Source organism: Somniosus microcephalus, chromosome 17, assembly GCF_052327205.1.
Source record: "Somniosus microcephalus isolate GS21.2 chromosome 17, FLI_Smic_1.0, whole genome shotgun sequence".
NCBI lineage: Eukaryota > Metazoa > Chordata > Chondrichthyes > Squaliformes > Somniosidae > Somniosus > Somniosus microcephalus.
In genome coordinates, this window is record NC_141003.1 from 16,886,724 (window position 1) to 16,899,170 (window position 12,447).

Consider the following 12,447-nt stretch of genomic DNA (forward strand, 5'->3'; position numbering starts at 1 on the left):
ACCTCTCCGCCTCTCTCTCGTCCTTTCAGATGCTCCTTAAAACCTGCCTCTTTGACCAACCTTTTGGTCACCTGCCCCAATATCTCGTTATGTGGCTCGGTGTCAAACCTTGTTTGATAATTGCTCCTGTGAAGCGCCTTGGGACGTTTTACTATGTTAAAGGCGCTATATAAATGCACGTTGTTGTTGTAGTGCTTAATAAAACAGCTGATTAAACATTCTTTGTGTAGGACCATGAGTTCAAATCCTGATTGATGTTTTTGTTTTGAAGGCAGTGGAGAAGAGAAGTCTAAAGGGATAATTGTATGAATTTACTCTCCCGGAGTGGAACTTCAGACATCGGAAACGCATATCAGGAATCAGGAGCCGCCCCTTGAGTATGTTAGCTCATGAAGTCCGTGAGGCATTTGTTTCCAGCCAGTAACCAGGATACTCTGTAGGCATAGTTATCCAAATGTTTGTGACTGTTACTATACGATATAAATCACTACATTGAGTCTAGTCAACAGTTCAAATCATTATGGACCGATTCAAAGTCAAACAAAGAAGTGACGTAGTGTACATAACCTTCCAGAAACTCTTCTGACAAAAAGGCTCATTTCGTGATCCTTGGCAAAATGATCTTTGCAACACTGCACCCCAGAAACTGGGGAATGATTTAGTACGTTAACAACTTTCATAATGGTCAGAACCCATCTGGTGTACTGTGTTCAGTCCTGGGCACCACACTTTAGGAAGGATATACTGGCCTTGGAAGGGGTGCAGCGCAGATTCATCAGAGCGATACTGGGGCTAAAAGGGTTAAATGATGAAGGCAGGTTGCATAAACTTGGCTTGTATTCCTTTGAGCGCAGCAGATTGAGGGGTGATCTGATGGAGGCGTTTAAAATGTTAAAAGGATTTGATAGGGTAGATACTCTGCCTGGGAATCAAGAATGAGGGGACATAATCTTAAAATGAAAGCTAGGCCATCCAGGAGGTAAATCGGGAAGAATTCTTTCACACAGAGGGTAATAGAAATCTGGAATTCTCTCCCCCAGAAGGTGCAGGATCAAGTGGAGCTTTCAGGACTGAGGTCACTAGATTTTCGTTGTATGTAGCAAAGGCGAATAAATGGGGTTGAGGTACTGATCAGCCATGATCTATTTGAATGGAGGAGCAGGTTCGAGGGGCTGAGTGGCCTCCTCCTGCTCCTATGTTAAGTTCATCCCCAGTTTAAATCCTGTTGCATCATCAAGAGACCTCAATTCTCCTTTGCTGTCGTAACACTGGAAGATGTTCTTACAGTTGTATCTGTCTTACGAAACGATGTTTGGTCTTAGTTCCCTCTTTGCCTTTTTTTACATTTCTTATGAGTGCTATACTGTCCGGAGGTGCCATCTTTCGGATGAAATGTTAAACCGAGGCCCTGTCTGCCCTCGCAAGTGGAAGTAGAAGATTCCACAGCACTTTTTGAAGAAGAGCAAGGGGGTTTTCCTGGTGTTCTGGCCAACATTTATCTCTATACAAACATCACTAAAAACAGATTATCTGGTTGTTATCATGTTGCTATTTGTGGGATCTTTCTGCGCACAAATTGGCAGTTGCGTTTCCTACATTACAACAGTGACTACACTTCAAAAGCGACTTCATTGGCTGCAAAGCACTTTGGGACGTCGTGAAAATCACTATATAAATCACAGAATCATACAGCACAGAAGGAGGCCATTCGGCCCATCGTGCCTGTGCTGACTCTTTGAAAGAGCTCTCCAATTAGTCCCACTCCCCCCTGCTCTTTCCCCACAACCCCATAAATGCAGCATCTTTCTTTTCTATGTGGTTGACTCTTAATGCCCTCTTAAGTGACCTAGCGAGCCACTATCACCTCAGGGCAATTGTGAATCGGCAATAAATGTGGCTTTACCCACATCTAGGGACTTGAGCACAAAAACCTAGGCCGACACACCAGTGCAGTACTGAGGGAGTGCTGCACTGTCGGAGGTGCCGTCTTTCGGATGAGACGCTAAACCGAGGCCTCAGTTTAGATCCCATGGCACTATTTTGAAGAACAGCAGGGGAGTTCTCCCTGGTGTCTTGGCCAATATTTATCCCTCAATCAACATCACTAAAAACAGATTATCTGGTCATTATCGCATTGCTGTTTGTGGGAGCTTGCTGTGCGCAAATTGGCTGCCGCGTTTCCTGCATTCCAACACTTCAAATGCACGTCATTGGCTGTAAACCGCTTTGGGACGTCCCGGCGGCCGTGAAAGGCGCTGTATAAATGCAAGTCTTTCTTTTTTTCTATTATCCATCCCCAAGATGAAATGAGAAAGATCTTGCTTTAGGGGGGGGGTGGGGGGGGGGGGGGGGGTTTGAAACATCTGATTTACATTTTTGAACTTGCAGTACTTTTTTTCATATATATATGTAATCGTGCATTTAACCGAACAAAAACAATGACGTAGGTTTAGCGAGTATTTGGGAACACAGAGTGCAGGGCAAGATTTGGAAAGGCTGTGGGAGGGTGCTGGGCTTTGCCCTGTACTGTGGGCTGAGTGACGCGGGCAGACAGATGCGCTCTCCCGGCTGATGCAATGAGGGGCAGATTGGAGCCACCTTAAATAAAAGGGGAAATCGAGCCCAGCTCGCTGCAAACGCGTAGCTCTCCACTGCTGGGCTGTGGAGTGAGAGCCCCTGGGATCGCCGGAGACAGCATCTGCCTGGGTACCGGCTCCGCTTTGTTGCTGCAACTGACAGTGACACGTTACACTTAAATGTTTAAAAAAAACATTTCCTATCTGCAGAATCCACAGCTGCATCCACTGAAAGAAAACGTGGCTGGAGATTTATCTGTTAAAAAAATGGAGGTAAGTGTGCAGATTATTTGATTGCAATTGCATCTGGTATTAATGGATTTGGACCGCGTGATTTTAACAAAAGCTTCCTCAACACGATGCAATTTTGCGAAGGTCAGAATGATTAACTCTTGTTAAAAGGTATGTTGCAATCTGCTCCGGGGTGGGTGCAGAATAATCTGACTGTTTTAGATGTAATTTTAAATAATGCAAAAAAAATAAACGGTCCTGCATGCCTGTGTGTTTCCGTGCAAGAATCATGAAAAAGTGTGCTCACTAATGAGAAAAGGATCTGAATTCCTGTTCAGCAGGCGTGAGTCGGGTAGGGAAGCTGCACTCCCTGTTTACGTTGCGATTGTACAGTAGTCCTTGGCGTCCCCTCCCCCCTAACCAGCCTGTTGGTGTATTTCTAGCAGTGCTGAAGGGCACAGCTTAGTTAACTGGAGCTGACAGCTCCCAGTGTGACTGGTCGAGAGCTGCTGTCTCGTTTCTCCTCCTTTTTAACATTTGAGAGCTCGGTGGAGATGTTCAGTGTGTGGCACTGCCATATAATGAATGCCATGTTTCTCATGTGTATGGAAAATTCATAGCATACCTTCTCCCCCCCCCCCCCCAATGACAAAATTATTGTAAAATTAACATCGTTTCTCTTTTGCTGGATCAAGGAGAGAAAGGAAATAACATTTGAGAGAGAAAAAAAATCTTGGAAAGAAAGAACTTGCATTTATATAACGCCTTTCACAACTTCCGGCCGTCCCAAAGCACTTTACAGCTAATGAAGTCCTTTTGAAGTGTAGTCACTGTTGTAATGTAGGAAGATGCAGCAGCCAATTTGCGGACAGCAAGCTCCCACAAACACAATGTGCAGATAAGGTCATCGAGCTGAAACGTTAACTCTGTTTTTCTCTCCGCAGATGCTGCCGTCTGACCGGCTGAGTGTTTTCAGCATTCTCTGTTTTTATTTCAGATTTCCAGCCTCCGCAGTATTCTGTTTTTTGTAATATTGTTGTGTAATGGGGAAACAGGTTGGGCCAGGCTGTCTCCTGTACCTTGATGTGCTGTGATTGAAAGAAAAATGCTGGCTGAACAGAAATTCTATCACACTGTAAACCATTTAAAATCTGGGGTGGCTTTGTGCAAGTGCAGTTACTTTGATACGTGGCATCAACTGTGCAACTTCTTGGTTAATATACCATTTTGATTTCCTCTATATTGTATGGGTACGGTAGTATAGTGGTTATGTTGCTGGACTAGTAATCCAGAGGCCTGGATTAATAATCCGAGACATGAACTCAAATCCCACCACGGGATAGTTGGGGAATTTAAATTCAATTAATTAAATAAATCTGGAATTAAAAGCTAGTATCCATGAAACTATCGGATTGTTGTAAAAACCCATCTGGTTTCACTAACTTCCTTTAGGGAAGGAAGTCTGGCCTATATATGCCCAGACAGCAATGTGGTTGATTCTTAACTGCCCTCTGGTTCAAGAAGGTGGCAATTAGGGATGGGCAATAAATGCCGGCCTTACCTTCAGTGGTGTCATTGGTAAAAACTGCCCCCACAATCTCTGAATAAAAAACAATCTGCAATTTTAAGATGATGGTCTGAACAATTTAGTTCACTGTCCAGAGTTCAAAAGTCACATGTTTTTGCCTAATTGCATTTAATGTGCAGTGACTAAATAACCAGCATCACGTGCATTTGTGCAGAACCACATTTTCTTGTAGGCAGATATAATTTTCTTCTCTTTCTGTTCTTGAGTTTTGAGTTCCAACAGCCTCATTTAAACTGAAAGGGCAAGAACTTTCCTTTCTGTGTTTGCACACACTTGGGTCCATATCAGCAATCAAATGAGTAAATATACCAAAGGAAAACAAAAGTCACTGGATAACTTGAGTCTGATAATATTAGCCATATCTCTACATCATGTGGGTACAATGGTACTGGACTAACAACCCAGAGATTGTGGGGACAGTTTTCACCTTCAGTGGCAAGGTGATTCACTGGCGGAGTAGATTCCTCCCACTTAAAAAGTTACAGTTCTGGGCCCCGCACCTCAGGAAGGGTATATTGGCCTTGGAGGGGGCGCAGTGCCGATTCACCACAATGACACTGGGGCTAAAAGGGTTACATTATGAGGACAGGTTGCATGGACTAGGTTTGTCTTCCCTTGCGTATAGAAGATTGAGGGGTGATGTTATTGAGATGTTTAAGATGTTTAAAGGATTTGATAGGGTAAATAGAGAGAAACTATTTCCTCTGTTGGAGGAATCCAGAGCAAGGGGGCACGATCTTAAAATTAGAGCTAGGCCGTTCAGGGGTGATGTCAGGAAGCACTTCTTCACACAAGGGGTAGTGGGAATCTGGAACTCTCCTCCCAAAAAGCTGTTGAGGCTGGAGGGTCAACTGAAAATTTCAAAACTGAAATTGATAGATTTTTGTTAGTTAAGATTATTAAGGGATATGGAACCAAGGCGGGTAAATGGAGTTGAGTTACAGATCTGCCATGATCTAATTGAATGGCGGAACAAGCACAAGGGGCTGAATGGCCTGCACCAGTTACAGAACCTGCCGGATTTTCATCCCGTTCAAAATCAATGTAAATGGAAATTTGTCGGGTTTTGTAACGGGTGGGCAATCTGCTCCGCCAGTTTAGCACTCAAGCGCTAAAGTTAAAATGACCTCCTGTGACTTTACGCCCCACCAGTTGTGAAATTCAGTTTAATAAATCTGATAATTTGTGGGCTGGGGGGGTATCCAAAAAACCATGAAAACGAATGAATTGTTGTAAAGACCCAGATGGTTCACCTAATGAAACCTGTCACCCCTTCACCCCCCACCCCCCACCCCTTCCCCAAACACTCCCGCCCCAGTCTGGCCTACTTGTAACTCTAGATGTTTGACTTTTAATGCTCTCGGAAGTGGCTGAGCAAGTCATACAGTTGAGCTAAGGATAACCAATGAATGCAGCCATTCCATGTCGTCCATTCCCTTCAAAGAAAAATTGCACACAAAATATGCTTGGAAGGCTGTCTACATAGTCCACTCGTGCTTCAGTGTTGCAGTTTGTATAAAAAAAACCTACATGGATGTATTGATGCCTTAGTTCTGAACCTGTGCCTTGCTCTAGTTTCTGTCCATTTCCCCTCATGCCCTCTCCAAGCTCACCTTGTCCATGAGACCCACCTGCTGCTCTCTTGACCCCATTCCCACTAAACTACTATTCACCCGACTTCCCTTCCTGACCCCAATGATAGAGAACATTGTAAATGGTTTCCTCTCTTCAGGTACTGTCCTCCTCCCATTTCAATACTGTCGTCATCACCCCCACCTCAAACAAACTCACCTTCGACCCCTCTGTCTTTGCAAACTGCCACCCAATCTACAGCCTTCCTTTCCTGTCCAAAGCCCTTGATCGTGTTGTCGCCTCCCAAATCTGTGTCCATCCTTCCCGCAACTCCATGTTTGAACCTCTCCAATCAGGTTTTCCCCTTGCCACAGCACTGAAATGGCCCTCATCAAAGTCACAAAGGACATCCAATGTGACTATGACTGCGGTAAACTATCTCTCCTCATCCTTCTTGACCTCTCTCTGCCTTTGACACATTCAACCACACCACCCTCTTCCAACGCCTCTCCTCCGTTGTCCAGCTGAGTGGGACTGCCCCTCATTTAGTTCCAGTCTTACCTATCCAATCGTAGCTAGAGCATCTCCAGCAATGGCTTCTCTTCCAGCTACTGTACCTTTACTTTTGAAATCGCCCAAGGATCTATCCTTGGCCCCCTCCTATTCTTCATCATACTGCCATTCTCTGCCCCTGCCTCAGCCCATCTGTTGCTTGAATCCTCAACCATGCTTTTGCCACCTCCACAATGGACTATTGCAATGCTTTCCTGGTTGGGCTCCCATCCTACACCCTCCATAAACTTGAGCTCAACCAAATTCTGCTGCCTGTATCCTAACCCACACCAAGTCCTGCTCACCCAGCATCCCTGTCCTACATTGGCTTCTGGTCCTCGAATACCTCAAATTTAAAATTCTCATCCTCGTGTTCAAATCTTTTCATTGCCTCGCTGCTCCCTATCTCTATAATCGGCTCCAGCCTGCCAACCCTCCATGAACTCTGCGTTCCTCCAACTCTGGCCTTCCACATTTACCCCAATCCCTTCGCCCCACCATTGGTGGCTGTGCCTTCAACCGTCTAGGCCCTCAGCTCTGTAATTCTCTCCCTCAACCTCTCCCCCTCTCAACCCCTTTGTCATCCTTTGAGACTTTCCTTAAAATTTGACCAAGATTTTAAAGAAAGACATGTAAGATTTGCATTTATATAGCGCCTTTCACAATCACAGGACGTCTCAAAGCGCTTTACAGCCAATGAAGTACTTTTTGAAATGTAGTCACTGTTGTAATGTGGGAAACGCGGCAGCCAATTTGCACCCAGCAAGCTCCCACAAACAGCAATGTGATAATGACCAGATAATCTGTTTTTGTTATTTTGGTTGAGGGATAAATATTGGCCAGGACACCAGGGATAACTCCCCTGCTCTTCTTCGAAATAGTGCTATGGGATCTTTTATGTCCACCTGAGAGAGCAGACTGGGCCTCGGTTTAACGTCTCATCTAAAAAACGGCACCTCTGACAGTGCAGCATTCCCTCAGCACTGCACTGGAGTGTCAGCCTAGCTTTATGTGCGCAAGTCCCTGGAGTGGGACTTGAACCCACAACCTTCTGACTCAGAGGAGAGTGTGCTACCAACTGAGCCACAGCTGACTCCCCCACCCCCACCCCAATATGCCCTTCTTTGCCTCAATGTCAATTTTTGACTACGCTCCTGTGAACTGCCTTGGGATGTTTTCTTATGTAAATGCAAGTCTTTTGGTCCTGGCCAACAGTTATCCCCCAACCAAAGCAGATTGACTAATCGTTTATCTCATTGCTGTTTGTGAGATCTTATTGTCCACAAATTGACTGTCACGCTTTCCTATGTAACAACAGTGTCTGCACTTCAATGATAATTAGTTGGCCGTAAGTGAGTGCTGGCAGGCTTCTTGACTTTTAGAGATAATGATCACCCATCTTATTGGCCCAGAAATTCGGGTCTCCACGGGTGAGTACGCACGGGGTACTCACCCGTAGGCCGAATGGAAATGCCGGTTTCCTGCATGCACTGCGCATGCGTGGGAAACCGGCACTTCCGATCCTCTGAATGAAGGGGTTCAGAGGTCGAACGCGCATGCAGGGGAGGCTGCGCGTGCGCTTTGAACTTACGTTTTTTTTTGCAGGTTTTCCCGGGAGGGTAAGTCTGCAGGATTTACACATTTAAAAAGCAGGCGTAAGGCCTGCTTTTTACAAGGTAAGTGGTCAATTAATTAAAATTAAAACATTTTTTCCACAGGTTTATTATTTTTAAATACTTTAAAGCAAGGTAAGTTTATTTTTAGCCCTGTTTTTTTATAAAATTATTTTTTTCAAAAAATTTAAATTATTGTTTAAAATAGTTATTTAATGTAATTTATAGTTTATTTAAAAAGTGTGATTTAAAAAAAAAAAAAAAATTATTATTTGAAGGTTTACTGCTATTTTGGGGCCCGTATATTCATAAGTTTTCACAGGTCTTCCTGTCAATCTTATGAATGGGCTTTTCCCTCCTCCGATTGGCTGCCCATGGCTCACGGCTCACGTGATCCCAGGGGACGCATCACAGTAACTACGCCCCTGGGACACGCAAGCACAGCGCACCGGCAGCTGGGCCACGCCCCGGAGCGGAATTCCACGGGGCCCGAGAGCTCAACTGCCGGCGCGCAAGGTAAGTGCAGGTCGGGGGCTTGCACCCGCGGGAAGCCCCCGACCCGAATTTCTGGGCCATTATTTCCACCCTGGCTCCTTTCAGCTGTGCAGGTCGTAGGCGAGAAATTCCAAGCTAAAGATCCCTGCCCTCCTCGACAACACTTCCTTTAGGCTGTTTGCCATTTCCACTCAGTAAAATGTGTATTCATTGTTTCCCAGTCAGCACATCTGCAAGACAGGACACTTGGTTCAAGAGGCTTAGTTCCTGCTGTTAAGGTGCTAAACTGTGTCTGTGCTCTAATTGGAAGCTTGACTTCCCACTGGATGTGACCCATGCTGCTGCCGATCAGAGAATTGGCTATAATAAAAACGGAAAATGCTGGAGAAACTCGGCAGGCCAGGCAGGATCGGTGAAGAGAGAAACAGAGCTAACGTTTCAGGTCGATGACCTTTCGTCAGAACTAGAAAAAAGCAGGAAATGGAACAGATTTTTTAAGCTCGTGAAGAGGCTGGGAAAGGGGGGAGGGGATGAAAGAACAAAAGGGAAGGTCTGATAGGATGGAAGGCGGAAGAGGTTAAGAGACATTAAGAGATATTTAAGGCAAAAGGAGATGGTAATGGGACAGGTTAAGAAACAAAGGATGGCTCTAGATGAAGTGTAAAGAATTGGCTGCTTGGCTCAATTGGTAACACTCTCACCTGTAGCCATCAGAAGGTTGTGGGTTCAAGTTCCCACTTCAGAGATTTGAAAACATAATCTCGGCAGTACTGAGGGAGTGCTACACTGTCAGAGGTGTCATCTTTTGAATGAGACGTTAAACCGAGGCCCCGTCTGCTCTCTCAGGTCAAGAGGAGCTTTGGAATTACATCTCATTGTGCACGTGGACCCTAATAGAATGAGAAAGGGAGAGACTAGCCCTGCAAAACCTGGCGAGGGGCTCAGCTGCGTCGTTTAATTTTCATTACCCGACTTCTGGGCCTCTCGTCTCCACCCTGTCAGGAGGTGAAGGGAAGGTGTTACCAAAGTGCAGTTGATGTTTGCTGTTTCATCTGTTCTGTGAAAAGTTGGCATTTTTTTGTGTGGAACAGTGAACGGGAATGCAGAGTGCAATCCCAAAACACCACTAAAAATAATAATAAAAAATCCCGGAATCAGTCAACAGAAATGGAAATTGTGGTTGGCCGGTGTGATGGGTAGTGGGTATGTGTGTAGGCCTTGAGTAAATGAAATTCAAGAGTCCCCAAGGTACAATGCATTCAAAGGTTATAATGCAATAGTACTGTTTGGAGGATAACGAAACAGGAGTGAGTGCTTTATTAGGACTGAAACAGAAAGCTGGAGCTGCCCATTATAGCACCCCAGAGATCACTTCTGTTGTTCCACAATTGATAGCTGGAATAACTACAATCAATATCTTTCTAAGATCCTGCCCTGCCTCTGTCCACATTTAGCCAGTAATTAAACACCGAATGCTTTTAGATTTACCAACGTGCACCGTGCAATTGGTTCATAGAATGGTTACAGCACGGAAGAAGGCCATTCGGCCCGTCGAGCCCGTTCCGATTCTCAGCTAGTCCCACTCCCCAGCCCTTTCCCTGTAAATCTTTTTCCTTCAGGTACTTATCCAACTCCCTTTTGAAAGATAAGATTGAGTCTGTCTCCACCACCCTTTCAGGCAGTGCCCTCTAGATCTTAACCACTCGCTGTGTAAAAAAGTTTTTTATGTCGCCTTTGGTTCTTTCGCCAATCACCTTAAATCTGTGTCCTCTGGTTCTCGACCCTTCCGCTAATGGGAACAGTTTCTCTCTATCTACTCTGTCTAGACCCCACATGATTTTGAACACCTCTATCAAATCTCTTAATCTTCTCCGCTCCAAGGAGAACAACCCCAGCTTCTCGAGTCTATCAATATAACTGAAGTCCCTCATTCCTGGAATCATTCTCGTAAGTCTTTTCTGCACCCTCTCTAAGGCCTTCACATCCTTCCTAAAGTGTGGCGCTCAGAATTGGACACAATACTGAGGCCGAACTAGTGTTTTATACAAGTTCATCATAATTTCCACACTTTTGTACTCTATACCTCTATTTATGAAGCCCAGGATCCCGTATGCTTTTTTAACCGCTTTCTCAACCTGCCCTGCCACCTTCAATGATTTGTGCACATATACCCCCAAGTCTCAGATCAGGTTTTAGAAACCGAAAACGTACAGCTTTTTATAATAAAATCCCCCAGGCTCGTATCAATCGTGGCACACACCGATTATCCAGCATTCTGCAGGCACCATGTAAGACAATTGAAATAAAGAGGACAGGGGGAGATCTCTTGGGGCAGTGGGTTGATGGTTGATTTTAGCAAAGCCCAGATGAAGCAGCGATTTGCAGCATGTTCACCAGAGTACGTGGGCGCCTCTCCGCCTCACTGCCGTCCCCAACAAGTGCTTAACTGCGACCCTCTAAAGACGTTGTTGCACTAGGATGAGTATCCGGGACAAGGCAGTGAGTGTCCTGTTCGATAAATAAATGCATGCCCTCTTGTTACATAGACAGCAGGTGCAAGTCTCCAAGGTCAGTGTAATGTTATGGCGACTGACAGCTTTAGAGCTTTTAAGTGCTCGTTAATGTTTGTGCTTTTAACTCATTTATTTGGTCAATTATAATTGTTTTAATTTATTTTTGTATATGTATATTGTTAAATGATTCTTAAACTGCCTGTATCCCGCTATATCGGACTGGCTATTTGTTTATACTTGTCATTGCATTATCCTCTGGCCAAAGGGTTCATATATTTGTCAAACTCAAAGGTCGATGCATTCTGCTGTGTACATTCCAGCTATCGTTGAACAATATTTACTGGCAAAGTATGTCGCTAAAGTGGGTCATTTCAAACTCCTGAATAATTGCAAGTGTTGGGGTGGGGGGTTAGTGTGAGCAGGTTTACTAAACGGATTTGACAAGTGTTGTTGCAAATGTCTCCGAATTGCTTTCTCTTGAAGCAAAAGTGGAATTTTTTTGGTTGAAGCTTGACATGGTGCCTTTCCTATCCAGTTACCATCTTTTGTTCTTTATTTCCTGTAGGGTGGAAAACATGGAATTGATAGGAATTTCCCACAGTCTGGTACTGACAAATTTAAGGTATGCCTCTGAATCTAGATTAGTGTCTGGACACCACATATATGTGGTTCAGTGTTACATGTGAAGGGCGCTTTAAAATGCGTGTTGAACACCGAGACTGGAGGGCAATGCCAAGTAGGAGCCAGTACATCCTTAGACTGCAGTAGAGCAGACAGGCTCAAGTTATACTGTTGGTTCTTCAGCACTCTAGTCAGGGCTCTGGGGAGCTGCACATGTGTATTTCCATCTGACAGACACACAGGTGCTGACACACGTACACACAACAACTTGTATTTATATAGCGTCTTTAACATAGTAAAACGTCCCAAGGCGCTTCACAGGAGTATTATAAGACAAAAAATTTGACAGCAAACCACATAAGGAGAAATTAGGGCAGGTGACCAAAAGCTTGGTCAAAGAGGTAGGTTTTAAGGAGCGTCTTAAAGGAGGAGAGAGAGGTAGAGAGGCGGAGAGGTTTAGGGAGGGAATTCCAGAGCTTAGGGCCTAGGCAACAGAAGGCACGGCTGCCAATGGTTGAGCGATTATAATCAGGGATGCTCAAGAGGGCAGAATTAGAGGAGCACAGATATCTCTTGGTGGGGGGGGGGGGCTGAAGGAGATTACAGAGATAGGGAGGGGCGAGGCCATGGAGGGATTTGAAAACAAGGATGAGAATTTTGAAATTGAGACGCTGCTTAACTGGGAG

General features: G+C 44.9%; 1 protein-coding gene across 3 annotated transcripts in view; it reads left to right on the forward strand.

The window, feature by feature from the left end:
- The first annotated feature begins 2,462 nt into the window (after positions 1 to 2,462).
- The window catches only part of bcat1 (branched chain amino-acid transaminase 1, cytosolic), a 69,536-nt gene continuing 59,551 nt past the window's right edge, over positions 2,463 to 12,447 (forward strand). The window contains exons 1-2 of one of the 3 annotated variants that reach the window (XM_086009981.1): positions 2,463 to 2,849; positions 11,706 to 11,762. In XM_086009981.1, the coding sequence (XP_085866107.1) occupies positions 2,757 to 2,849; positions 11,706 to 11,762 (150 nt within the window). In that variant the 5' untranslated portion in view covers positions 2,463 to 2,756. Of the gene's footprint in view, positions 2,850 to 2,917; positions 2,979 to 11,705; positions 11,763 to 12,447 lie in introns of those variants that run through there. The other 2 variants (XM_086009983.1, XM_086009982.1) reach the window with 2 other exon arrangements.